General features: G+C 41.3%; 1 protein-coding gene across 5 annotated transcripts; it reads left to right on the plus strand.

Annotated features, from left to right (window-relative positions):
* The first annotated feature begins 4,470 nt into the window (after window positions 1–4,470).
* Window positions 4,471–10,344, plus strand: LOC103708418 (auxin response factor 18). Of its 5 annotated transcripts, none has more exons than XR_016400044.1 (6): window positions 4,471–5,230; window positions 5,452–5,501; window positions 5,633–6,795; window positions 8,278–9,194; window positions 9,292–9,840; window positions 10,118–10,230. XR_016400044.1 is itself a non-coding variant. In XM_088719253.2 (6 exons), exons 3-6 carry the CDS (start codon window positions 5,659–5,661, stop codon window positions 10,202–10,204), a joined length of 2,226 nt encoding a protein of 741 aa, XP_088575379.2. In that variant the 5' UTR covers window positions 4,471–5,230; window positions 5,452–5,501; window positions 5,633–5,658; the 3' UTR covers window positions 10,205–10,344. The 5 variants fall into 5 exon arrangements, 4 of the variants coding, with proteins under 4 accessions (XP_088575379.2, XP_008791554.2, XP_088575382.2 ...); XM_088719253.2 differs by having other exon boundaries at window positions 9,756–9,840; window positions 10,118–10,344; XM_008793332.6 differs by having other exon boundaries at window positions 9,775–9,840; window positions 10,118–10,344.
* Window positions 10,345–12,294: the final 1,950 nt, after the last annotated feature.

A 12,294-nucleotide genomic window follows, 5' to 3' on the forward strand; every position in this document is an offset into this window, starting at 1 on the left:
TTTCACGGAGTCAGCAGCTTCCATAAAACAAGAGAATTGGGACATCTCAGGCCTCCATCGTTGAGAAACTCCTAGTGGCGTTGGCATTTCATATAAACGAAGAGCCTTTCAAGTTTATGTAGAGGTCTCATTAGCTTAACCTGCCAACAAGAATGTCGTCTGCTCGATTGCGGATTGACTGTTTTTTTGATGGAAAAGCGGTGGATACATCTAAAATAATTAGGTTTAGATAAAATGTCCTGTACAAATATGGGATTTCCAACCTTGTTGTCACTGGCTTGTGTTTGCCTCCCATTCATCAAAAAGAAGTGGGTGTTTGTGTTTCTGATAATTAAACAGCTCTGCAATGCGATCCAAATTGAACATGATTCGTTGCAATCATACCCCTTAAGTCGCTTGGAATAGTTGGGTTAAGATACAAGCTTCGATTTGGTGCTGTTTTTTTTTTTCCAACTGGATAGTAATCAGGTCAGGTTTATCTTTCATTTTTTAATCTTCATCAAATTTGACCCAGCCGGCCGAACCAAACGAGAGTTGACAGAAGCCAACCATTTTGACGATGGAATGGAGGTTACCTTTTTTTTGAAAAAAGAGAGAAGAAATGGAAGAGAGAGAGAGAGAGAGAGAGAGAGAGAGAGGAAACGGAGGGAGGACATAACTTTAGATTTTGGTGATTTATCCATTCAGGACATTGGGACTTCATATCCCGTGACAAGGGTCCATGCATCCATCCAACTTTTAAGCCCGGAGGCTTCTATCACTTGCGCAATAAAAACAAGGACTGTGTGCCATAGAAGTCACTATTAAGGGGCCTTCATGAAAGGCAATACCAAGACGGTGAGCAGTGAGGAGACCTAACATGTGGTTAGGGAAGGAGGCATACAATTGTGGAGTTAGCACAGCTGTTCTCAAAAGTGTGAGAAGATTGGGAAGAAGAGAGGAAGACAGAAATGGGTCCGGTAGGAGAAATGATTGAGATTCCAAGCCATCCATATTGGTTGTCAGTGCTCATAGCAAAGGAATACTCCCACAAAAATCAAGGCTATAGTGAATATTGGACTTGTTGGAAGTGATGCCTTCTCTTCTAAGAAATTATCAAACGATAAAGATCTAAAGGGTTTGATGTCCCGACAAGACTTGAATGCTTTTGTTTTAATTGATCCTAACCTCCCTTCAACGGAGATTTGTGTCTGAGCTAAATTAATTACTTGTAGTTGAATGGTCTCCATCTATTGTTAGTCTTCTATCAGGAAAGCAGGGCCTGACCCACAGCTTCTGTTGAGAAGTCTATTTGTTTTTGAGCAAGATAGAGGAGTCTTTATGTTAATCTATGAAAGTTGTGACGTAGTGAGGAAGGCCTGTTATTGTTTAACTCTAGTTTCGCATGGCTGGAAAATATCTGATATTAGCACCTCTCTGAAGCCAACAAGGGAAAACCACATTAATTCCATTTTGTATGCAGTAGAGAATAATTTTTATAAATCTTTGGATGCAATATTTCTTGAAATATTCGTGCCTCAGGCAGCCCAAATTTATGGATGACGACATTAATGACTTTGCTGGTGGAATTCGTTTAGTGCTATTACATGTTAAAAAACACCTCTCCCGGGCAGTGGATTCAATGAAGCTACTCATTTCCTTGCTTCCTGGAGTGCGGCTCACCGAGCATTTGAACAGTGGGAGAATTTAATTATCTAGGGACTTCAAACGTCAGTTTTAGATGTTAGCCCTTATCAAAGTTGTATTAGTCTTTAGATTATTTGTCAAATAAAATAAGAAAAATAAGACATCATTAATTTGGATGTGTATACCTGTTGCTTCCAACATACCTCTGAAGAATTCTCCATCGAGCAATACTTAGCAATACTCATGAGACCACCTTTGGTTGGCCCACATTAATACAAAGAAGTAATAGGAGAGTTTGTTGAAGTGGGATTTATAGGTGCATCACTATTGCGATTCATGATTGGGTCTGAGTCGGTCATGAAGGAGGAGGAATTTGGGGTGGTCCTAAACAAAAGAATTATTATATTCAATAATTTTTCTAAACAGCATGAAATTTCTTTGTAAAAAGATGATGGCAATTGATCAATCTTGAAGTAGAGAAGGTGCCAAGTGCCAACTTGCTGGACCAAATCCTGTTGGCGATTCTCTGATTTCTTTTTTACAGTAAATTTGGATATCAAAATCTCTCATTATTTGGCCAGTCCATTCTAGTATCCTACTAACTTCTCACCAATGGATTATGTTATAGTGGTGGTTTAAAACTACAAGCAAACTGATATCTAGTGGTCCTTTGTTATTGGATTGCCTATGTAGATCGCTCAAGCAACTAGTCAAACTTTTGTAAGTATTTTGATATCAACTCATAAAATCAATGATATTAGCATGCAATGAATTTAGTTGCTGCATGTTGGATAGAAAACCTTAAAGTTATTTGACTTCAATTTCTCATGCCACGTATAGAATCAAGACAAAGTTAGCTTGGTCATTGCTGAGAAATATATGATGTGGTTCAAAGTTTAATAAAAGCCGTGGAGAGCCTTAGAACCTCCTCGTGACCGCACTCAAAAAAAAAAATCTGGTTCAAATTTTAGGCTACAAATGTGAAGCCCGTGTCACAATTTTGATATACATCACAGATGATAGCACCCTAACCCCTTCTCTACTCAGCCTAAAGCCTTGGATATGATTGTAAAGGGGCCAAGAACTCTACATACAAGTGGAACAAAAAATCATATGGAGCGAGCACCAAAGAAGAAAATATAGGGTAGACTTCTTATTTTGTCACGTCGTCGCTAGTACCTATCTTATCTTAAAGAAGAAATATAGAAGTTAGGGACTCCTACTAGCGGAGGCGTCGGCTCCATGATTAAAAAATAAAAATCTAAAGAAGGAAAAGAAATTGTGCATAGCATTCTCTTTCTTTCTTGTCAGAGCTCTCTCTTCCTCCAAATCCCTATCTCTTTTCGAAGTCTTTGCATCAAAAAGTATATAGAATCTAAAAAATGATATGTATATAATTTGTTATATTAAACAAAGATAGGAAATATCATGCATTGAAGACTACGTATCGATTTACCTAGAGATGTGTGTTTGCTTGCTAAATAACTAATTTGCTTAATATGTATCACTTAGTCATGTAGTGTATAATGGTAAAAAGCATGTTCTAAAAGTTATATATCGATTGATCTGTAAGTGTATATTGGATCACTGCTTCATGTGTATTAAAAAGACTTACAGTATATATCAAGAAGTCAACGTGTATGTATCATATATCTATGTAGTGGGTACTAGTGAACATGATATTCTATAAATTGTGTATCAATTTGCTTGAATGTGCGTCTTAGATTGCTAAATACTAATTTACTAAATATATATCATCTAGCCGTGTATTGCATGCTAATAAATATCATGTTTTGAAAACTGTGTATCAATTTATTTAGAAGTATATATTGGCTTGCTAGATATTAATTTACTTAGTGTATATAACTTAATTATGTAGTATATATAAAAAAAACACATTCTAGAAACGAGAAAGAAAGATGATGGTGTGCGCGATTTTTTTTTTATTTTTTTTAAATCAAGGGATTAACAACTCGGTTGGTAGAAGGAGTTCTTGACTTTTAGATTTTGAGCATTAGCTAAAATACGGTAAAATAGAGCGGACGTTTCATATTTTCTTCCTGCACACATGGTTTTTGTTCCATGCAAGTGTTCGTGTCATGTGACTAAACGATGACTTCTGCCATTGGAAAAAAACACTAAACGATGACTGTTTTATGTCCATATATGCAACGGAATTCTAGAAAACCGTCATAAATATAATGAATGAGAGCATCATAGCGTCATTGTGATGACTCGCGTAACGACTGTTCATTGGGAGCCTTCTGCTGTCAAAGAGGCCATGCTACTGGCGGGGGCATGTCCGTGATCAAACGGCGAGACGGCAAATCAGTGGCATTCCTGTAAATGAGCGGAAGAGCAAGGGCAGGCAGAGGAAGGAATCACGGATCTGGTGCTGGGTTCGCGAGGAATTGGCCATGTCGCCGCGTCGAGAATCCCGTCGCCCGACCAAAAGATCGGGGGGAAACCACGAGGCCGGTCAGATCGCCGCTCTTTTCGTAACCCACCTTAACCTTCGATCTAACCCCAGTACAATTTATCGCGAAAGAAACGCCCGTTTATGGCTACACGTGTAGCCTCCGTGACATATTCTCTGTTTTGCAACGCGTAGCCGATCCTCCACGCATTCTCGCACCGCCACTACTGCAGATCAAAGTCATATGAATATTTTTTATTTATTTTTGCCAATTTCAACGTTTTTTAATTTTTAATGGGTCGGGTCGGGTTTGGACAGTTTTGGGTCTCGTTTCGGATCAGGTTCGAGTTGGGCTCCGATTATCCGACCCGCTAGCCCCCCCGAGCTTTACGGCTTCATCTTTTTATGATAATAATTATTATTATTATTTTCTGGGCAAAGGAAATAAAAATGTGGTGCGATGGAGAGTGAGGTGCTATAAGAGATCCGAGAAGAGGTGAGAGAGAGGGGAAGGAGGGGGAGAGGAACAGCGTGAAGGGAGTCCCCTCTTTGGCCCTCTTTGCTCGTTTGCTCTATTTGCTATTTTGCTGTTTGGGGGAATCTCGCTACCACCTGAGAATGATGCGATTTCCTCTGAATCTGTGCTGGAGTTCTTAGGATCTGAGGGTGAAAGGGATCAGAAGGGGAAACATTCTACCTTGGTGAGGATTCTCTGCCGAATATGGAGTCTCTGCTGCGATTTGGGTTTGGGGATTGGAGTTGGAGATGGGAAGAAGCGAAATGGTGAGCATTTGCTGACAAAGTCGGGTTCTTTTAGGGGGGGTGAAATGGGATTTTGGAAGATGGTATTGCGTTGTTCTGGACTTGTGGTTTTGTAGTCAGAAGCCTGTAGTTTCTGCCGCTCTTGTCCTCGCGCTGTGGAGTGGGTTTCTAGGGTTTGGGAGTATTAGGGCTTCTGTTGAGGAGTTGATAGAGGTTTGGAGTTTCGTCAGGGAGGTATAGGTTTCTTTCATTCGGCTTAGGGTTTCATAGTGTTGACGAAGGCGAGCTGGGTTTGGGCTTTGAGGTCATCGTGAAGGGAGTTCCTAGAAAAAGCTTGGACACGGAGTGAGATTTCTCGTATGCTCTGAACTTAATTGGTATTTCTTTGGTTCATTCTCCGGTAGCAGTGCTTCTACTCGAAGAAAGGTAAGTGATTGGTTTGATTCGTTAATTTCTTCCCTTATTTTGAAAAATTGGGTTTTCTTCCCTCTATTTCGTCGGCAACTCTCTCTCTCTCTCTCTCTCTCTCTCTCTCTCTCTCTGTTTGGAGGTGGCGGGCGTGGCGACTTTTATAGTTGTAGATGTCTTCTAGATCATGCTTTAAAACTCATTTTGCGTTCTCATTTGCTTTTATTCGTTGTCATCAGGAATTTGGGAAAGAAAGAAGGAAGTTACGATGGATTTGCTTTGTTAAAAGGTGAGAGTTGTTTTTTTTTTCCTCTCTCTCTCTCTGCTGGATTTGATCTTTTATAGAGTCAAGCGAAGTGGATCTTACTTCTTGCCCGATTTTATATCCAAAACTAAAAGAAATCATTATTTCATTCGCAGCATTCGCCTGAAAAACTAGTTGGACCATGATCACATTCAGCAGCGAACCCGTCAAAGAATCGATGAAGGACTCCGACAAGTGCTTGGACTCCCAGCTCTGGCACGCATGCGCCGGCGGGATGGTTCAGATGCCGGCGGTGAACTCGAAGGTGTATTACTTCCCCCAGGGCCACGCAGAGCACGCCCAAGGCATCGTGGACTTCGGGAGCTCCCCCCGTGTCCCGGCGCTCCTCCTCTGCCGGGTGACTGCTGTGAAATTCATGGCAGATCCAGAGACCGACGAGGTCTTTGCCAAGATCCGGATGATTCCAGTTCGGTCGGACGAGCCGGACTATGGCGACGATGATGGAATGGGCCTCGGTGGCAACGGGGCTGATGTGCAAGAAAAGCCTGCTTCTTTTGCCAAGACACTGACCCAGTCGGATGCCAACAATGGCGGGGGCTTCTCTGTTCCTCGCTACTGTGCCGAGACCATCTTCCCACGGTTGGACTACTCGGCCGACCCTCCAGTCCAGACTGTTCTCGCCAAGGATGTGCATGGCGAGGTCTGGAAGTTCAGGCATATATACAGAGGGACTCCTCGCCGGCACTTGCTTACCACCGGGTGGAGCACTTTTGTGAACCAGAAGAAGCTTGTTGCTGGGGATTCGATTGTGTTCCTGAGAACAGAGAATGGGGATCTTTGTGTGGGGATCAGACGGGCCAAAAGAGGGGTTGGCGGGGGGCATGAGTCCCCGTCTGGGTGGAATCCTCCCACTGGAAACTGTTTCTCAGCCTATGGGGGTTTATCTGTCTTCCTGAGGGAAGAAGAAAATAAGTTGATGAGAAGCAATGGAAGTGGCGGTATCTTGAATTCTGGTGGGACTATTATGAGGGGAAGGGGTCGAGTGAGGGCCGAATCCGTTATCGAGGCTGCAAATCTTGCAGCTAATGGCAAGCCTTTTGAGGTAATTTACTACCCAAGAGCCAGTACGCCTGAGTTCTGTGTGAAAGCTGCAGCTGTTAGAGTAGCGATGCGGATCCAGTGGTGTCCTGGGATGAGATTTAAGATGGCTTTTGAAACTGAGGATTCCTCGAGGATTAGCTGGTTCATGGGAACTATATCTTCTGTTCAGGTTGCAGATCCGATAAGATGGCCTAATTCACCTTGGAGACTTCTTCAGGTATGCTTTCTATGCAGCATCCATGGACTGTGGGCTTTATTGTGCTTTCTATTATTTTGTGTTATTTATGTAGTAATTCCTTTTTCTGAGTATTATTTGGCCTCGATATTATACGCAATCTCTTTTTAACTTTAATTTTGTTTTGGATCAGCAAATTTTGTTGTCATGCTTTATCGAAAACAAAAATTGTTGGTATGACCCTGCAGTGGCGGGAGCCTCATGCACAAGGGTGCCTTTTTTTTTGGAAAGAAGAAACCTTATGTTTTGGGTGTCAATCTAGTTCTTTTTCCCCTTCCATTACCATGTTCATTTTTCTTGTGATTTCTTGCTTCTTTCATATAGATTTTCACTGATGAACTATTCAATAGAGAAACAGCTTTAGTGTGAACATTCATGGGGATCATTTTTGTAGCCTGCATGTGTTCTTACTTGCCTAACATGAGCTGAAAGGAAACTTTTTCCACGATCATCTATGTTCTTTTTTCTACCTGCACTAAAGTTTTATCTATGAAATCTGATGTATGCTTTTGTGTATTGTTGGTTCTCATGCAGATGTACTATATTTTGCTTTAATTTTGCCTTTCCACCTACAATGAGACACTGCCTGGAGATTTTGCTTCTGGAACTTGCATTGTGCTTGCCACTTGTGCTATCTATCTTTTGTAAAAAAAGCCTACTTTCTTCAATGATTGATTGATATGATTGATTCCTCTGGAATCATGCATCAACAACGGTCTTACCTGCCAAATTAGAATATCTAATCATATGACTGCTGCTATTTTCAAAAAAATGGATTCTTATGAATATTCATATAGCATATCTTGTTTTGTATCAACTTTATAATTGAAGACCTTGCTTAGGCTTTTGTGCCTGCTTTTGGGTGAGAACATTGTATATCAAAAGATATAAACAAAGTATTTACAGGGCAATCTGGTGGAAGCCTGGCATGATTTGCTTTCATATGTTGTAAGTGACTGCTTGTACGTAATGATTTCAAGATAAGAGAGTGCTTTTGTTGGCAACTAACTCTTAATAATCTGTTTTATGCAAAGGTAAAGTGTGTGTGTGATACCATTGTTCCATTATATGTGAACCTTACGAATTATGTAGCTTAATCACATACCAACTGTTTCATGTAGGCAAAATAGATGAGAGATTTTTCAAGCCCCTCTTGTTAGTTTTAATCAACATTTTTTACTGAATTTTAATATGATATTTGACATGCTGATGATACCTGTACAGCTATACAAAAGATAATTTAAATTTTAGACATGAATAACTTAATGGCTTGTATTTGACAGAGATGCTTTCTTCGAAACCTTTTCAAATATTTTCATGTTTTACTTTTTTGGTGCACTCTACAAATGTCTCTCTTGCTTGGCAACATCAACACCTCTGAAACTTTGTATTTTTTCCATTTTCATTTATGTCTCTAGTTCATTGCTAGATGGTAACCTTCCCTTGAAATGGTTTTGCTTGCAGGTGACATGGGATGAACCAGACTTATTACAGAATGTGAAACATGTGAGCCCGTGGCTTGTTGAACTGGTTTCTAACATGCCAGCTATCCATTTAACACCCTTCTCCCCACCACGGAAGAAGCTTCGCGTCCCCCAGCACTCTGATTTTCCCATTGATGGCCAATTTCCAACTCCGGTGTTTCCAGGAAACCCCCTTGGGCCCGGCAGCAGCCCGTTGTGCTTCTTTCCAGACAGCACTCCTGCAGGCATACAGGGAGCCAGGCATGCTCAATTTGGTATATCTCTATCAGATCTCCACCTTAACAAACTGCAGTCGGGTCTGTTCCATGCTGGGCTTCAAAGGCTTGATCAAGCCACTCCACCCTCTAGAATCTCCACAGGACTTCTCATTGGCAATCCTGCCATTCATGACAATGTATCTTGTTTGCTAACTGTGGGCAATCCTTCTCAGAGCACAAAGAAACTATGCAATGGAAAGACACCTCAGTTAGTGCTCTTTGGACAGCCAATACTCACTGAACAGCAGATATCTTTGAGCAATTCTGGGGACATAATCTCCCCTGGAGTTACTGGAAACAGTTCATCAGATGGGAATCCTGAAAAGACCACAAACATGTCAGATGGTTCTGGCTCTTCAGTTCATCAAAATGGGCTTGCAGAGAATTCGTCATGTGAAGGATTTCCATGGTACAGGGATCGCCGAGCATCCGAGCTTGGTCTGGAGACTGGACATTGCAAGGTATTCATGGAATCAGAGGATGTAGGTCGCACCCTGGACCTTTCTGTCCTTGGTTCATACGAAGAGCTGTATGGGAGGCTAGCTGACATGTTTGGGATTGATAAATCAGAAATGATGAGCCATGTGCTTTACCGAGATGCAGCAGGTGCAGTTAAGCAAACTGGAGGTGAACCCTTCAGGTGAGGATTACAATCAGAGTTTTAAACATATGAAATTTCTAGAGCCAGCCTCTCTAGCTGACAGAAATATATAGTAACTGGTTTTGCGAGCTTTCAGGATCCTATAGGAGCTTGCATTCCTCCTTTCGTAGCATTTTCGTTTCTTCCTGTTACTTTCATCTCTTCTGGTGAGCTTGCATTCTCAATTGTAGTTAGGCCTCAGGTAATTGGGAAAAAATGATGTTTTTTAGATAACTGCATCTCTGCTATTAGATTCAGTTGTGAATTGACATTATTCATCTTATTCTGTCTGTCAAGCCTTGAAATTAAGAGAAGCAAATTCATATGAAAGCCAGTCTGCTTCCTGTACTAGAGCTCGTAGGCATATCTGAACTTGATGAATCACGTTTGCTATGCGTATGATAGTTGAAATATATCCTACATTTCGGGATGTTATGTTGCTATATGTGATTGTGGGATGCTTTCCACTACATCGTCTCTCTTTTATTCATTCGTTTGACTAAATTGGGCTTGTATTGAAAGCTTTGGAGCATCTGAGAATTTCATTTAACTTTCTGATAGATTGTTTTTACCATTGCAGCGAGTTCACCAAGACAGCACGGAGGCTGACGATATTAACGGATTCGGGCAGCGACAACATAGGAAGGTAGGAAGGCTCTCTCATGGAATTGTACAGTTGAATGAGCAAGTGTTAAGTGCCATCTTCATGGACCCTTTTTGTTTTTGAATACTTGGTCAAGTTCCCAGAGGCAGTTCTTTGTGTTATTTCAATTCCCAAAATGGGGTTTGGATCTAGACTTGGTATCTACCATCTTATTAGATTAGTGGGAGAATTCGTCTTATCTTTTGTTCCTGGAAATTGCCCCAGCATCCATCTATGTCATTAGCCCTTTCAAAGTCCTTTTTTTTTTTCTATTTGACAGGAATGCAGTTGTTTCATGAATGCGCGTATGGCGTTACTGGAAGCCTTCGCAGAAATTGTTCCATATGTTCATATGACTGGTCAATAAGCGCTTGATCCTATTTAGTAAGAAAATGGATGTAATCAATTACGTTTTTTTTTGTTTCCAGGAACGCTTACCTGAATGGTTGGGCACAGGGCTTTATGCTTATGTTCATGGTTTAGAAAGTTAAAAATTGTTGATGCAAATTAGGCGGCTGCTGCTTTTTTTTTTTTTTTTTTTTTTTTGGGATATTTACTACATCATTCAATGCAACAACTCCACGTGGCAGCTTTGCTCCTCCCCCTAGTGTAAACCGGTATCCCGTGGTGGACGAACATGTAGGTCTCCTGCCCTGGTGCCGTGTCAGCCGATCCGGCACTTGGTCCTGTTTGGGTCCCATGACATCTATTCACATCTATAGTGCCTTGCTAATATCTTGTCCTTTCCAAAGGCTGCATTCGTAAGAGCTCCGTGCTGCCCTTTTGACGTCTCGCCTTTCCCAGTTGCCGCTCCTTTTGCTGATTTTGGTCGCGGTGGATCCTCTTTTATCCCGTCTTCGCCTATGCAAACTTCTATAGAGTAATCTTATTGTACTGATCGAGAGGATCGAGAGGAAGTTCTGCTCCGGAGTGAAGTGATTGATGGATTTGATCTCGAGTATCTTATTGCACAATGGACGGCTAGATGTTTGCAGTTGAACGAAGTTGGCCTCTCATAAAAGTAGTTCAATTTACACGCAAAGCGTGCGCTTCACTTGCCTAAGGTCGGATTCTTTGGTGTTTTCAGACGTAGGCGTTCGTCGTTGTGCCGAGTGGTATTATCTTTTTGCCGCTGTCTGAGTCCGTGAGGATTTGGAGCTTTTATTTTATTTTAGAGGAGCAAAAGATGCGAGCTCCTGTTTCGTCCATAAAAGATAAATCAATCGAGATTTTTTAATCTTTCGTGGTTTTTCACCTAACCTAATCTAATTTATATCGAGATTGATGTACCCATGGCACGGTAGCTTATCTTTTTTTAATATATCTTTCGTGGTTTTGCACCTAACCTAATCTAATTTATACCTTGGACGGAAGGTAAAGATCCCATTCCCTGGAGTGTAAATTCTATGTACGATGCGATGGTTCAGCGAACTACATGTCAGTCTCTCTCTCTAGAAATCAAGTCATTAATGACTGCTTTTTGATCCACGACCGGTTGGTCTCATGATATCACTTCCCAGACTCTTTGATTGCTCTTATTTCTCCATCAACCGACGGCTCCGGACGTGCAGCTTCGTATTCATTATTCGACACGATGTTCCACGTAACTCTTCATATGTCCCCCTTCCTTTTGGGTGTGCGTACAATTATGGTTCTTTTATTACTTCAGCAAGTAAGTCAAAAAAAAGACAAAAGAAAGAAAGAAGAAGGAGAAGCAGAAGAAGCCAAAGTGCTGTCCATCCGTCGCATTCAAAAGGTAGGTGTCGCCCACCGAAGCATTGTCGATTTGTCGGTAACAATCATCTCGGTGCTCGCCGTACCCACGTCCATTAATTTCGACCGGACACAATTTAAATGCTCCTTGCAGCTGCATCATCGATCAAGTCTCGCAAAGGATCCATCTTGGTTCTTTCGTTGGTCGGCCAATAATATATATATAATATTTCAGCGTGGGGCATAGGGCTTCCGTCCATCAAGTGAACGAGCTTGTCCTTTAACACAGCTGTTGGTCATTTCAGCTGGCTCTTATCCGGACTCATTACGATAAAATAGTAAGTTATTACGATAATATGTAGTGAAAGACAGCAATGGCACAATTTGCCCGTGATTCATTGTTTATCCGATTAAAGAAAATTTTACCGATGTATAGCAAACCAATCAACAAAAGCTTGCTGCAGAGTTGTTTAAGTTTCGAACTCTGCTTCAATTGGCAAAGGCTCGGTTCACAATCGCATGTAGTTTTTATATGTGCGCGTTATGCGAGCAATTTGTACGAGTGTGATGCGCGGCAAGTGTTGATCCTCACCTCACCTATATAATGTACACCCATAAAAAGCCTCAAGTAAGTTTTTTCGGCTCCATTACCATGCTTCCACTTTGCTATTTCCAAACCTCTATTGTTTTTTTGAAAAAAGTGACTGACTTAGACATTAGAGAGTTTCCACCAGACACTTTTCG

The sequence above is a fragment of the Phoenix dactylifera genome, chromosome 3 (assembly GCF_051530095.1).
Source record: "Phoenix dactylifera cultivar Ajwa chromosome 3, Ajwa_hap1_PhDact_Kaust_v1.1, whole genome shotgun sequence".
NCBI lineage: Eukaryota > Viridiplantae > Streptophyta > Magnoliopsida > Arecales > Arecaceae > Phoenix > Phoenix dactylifera.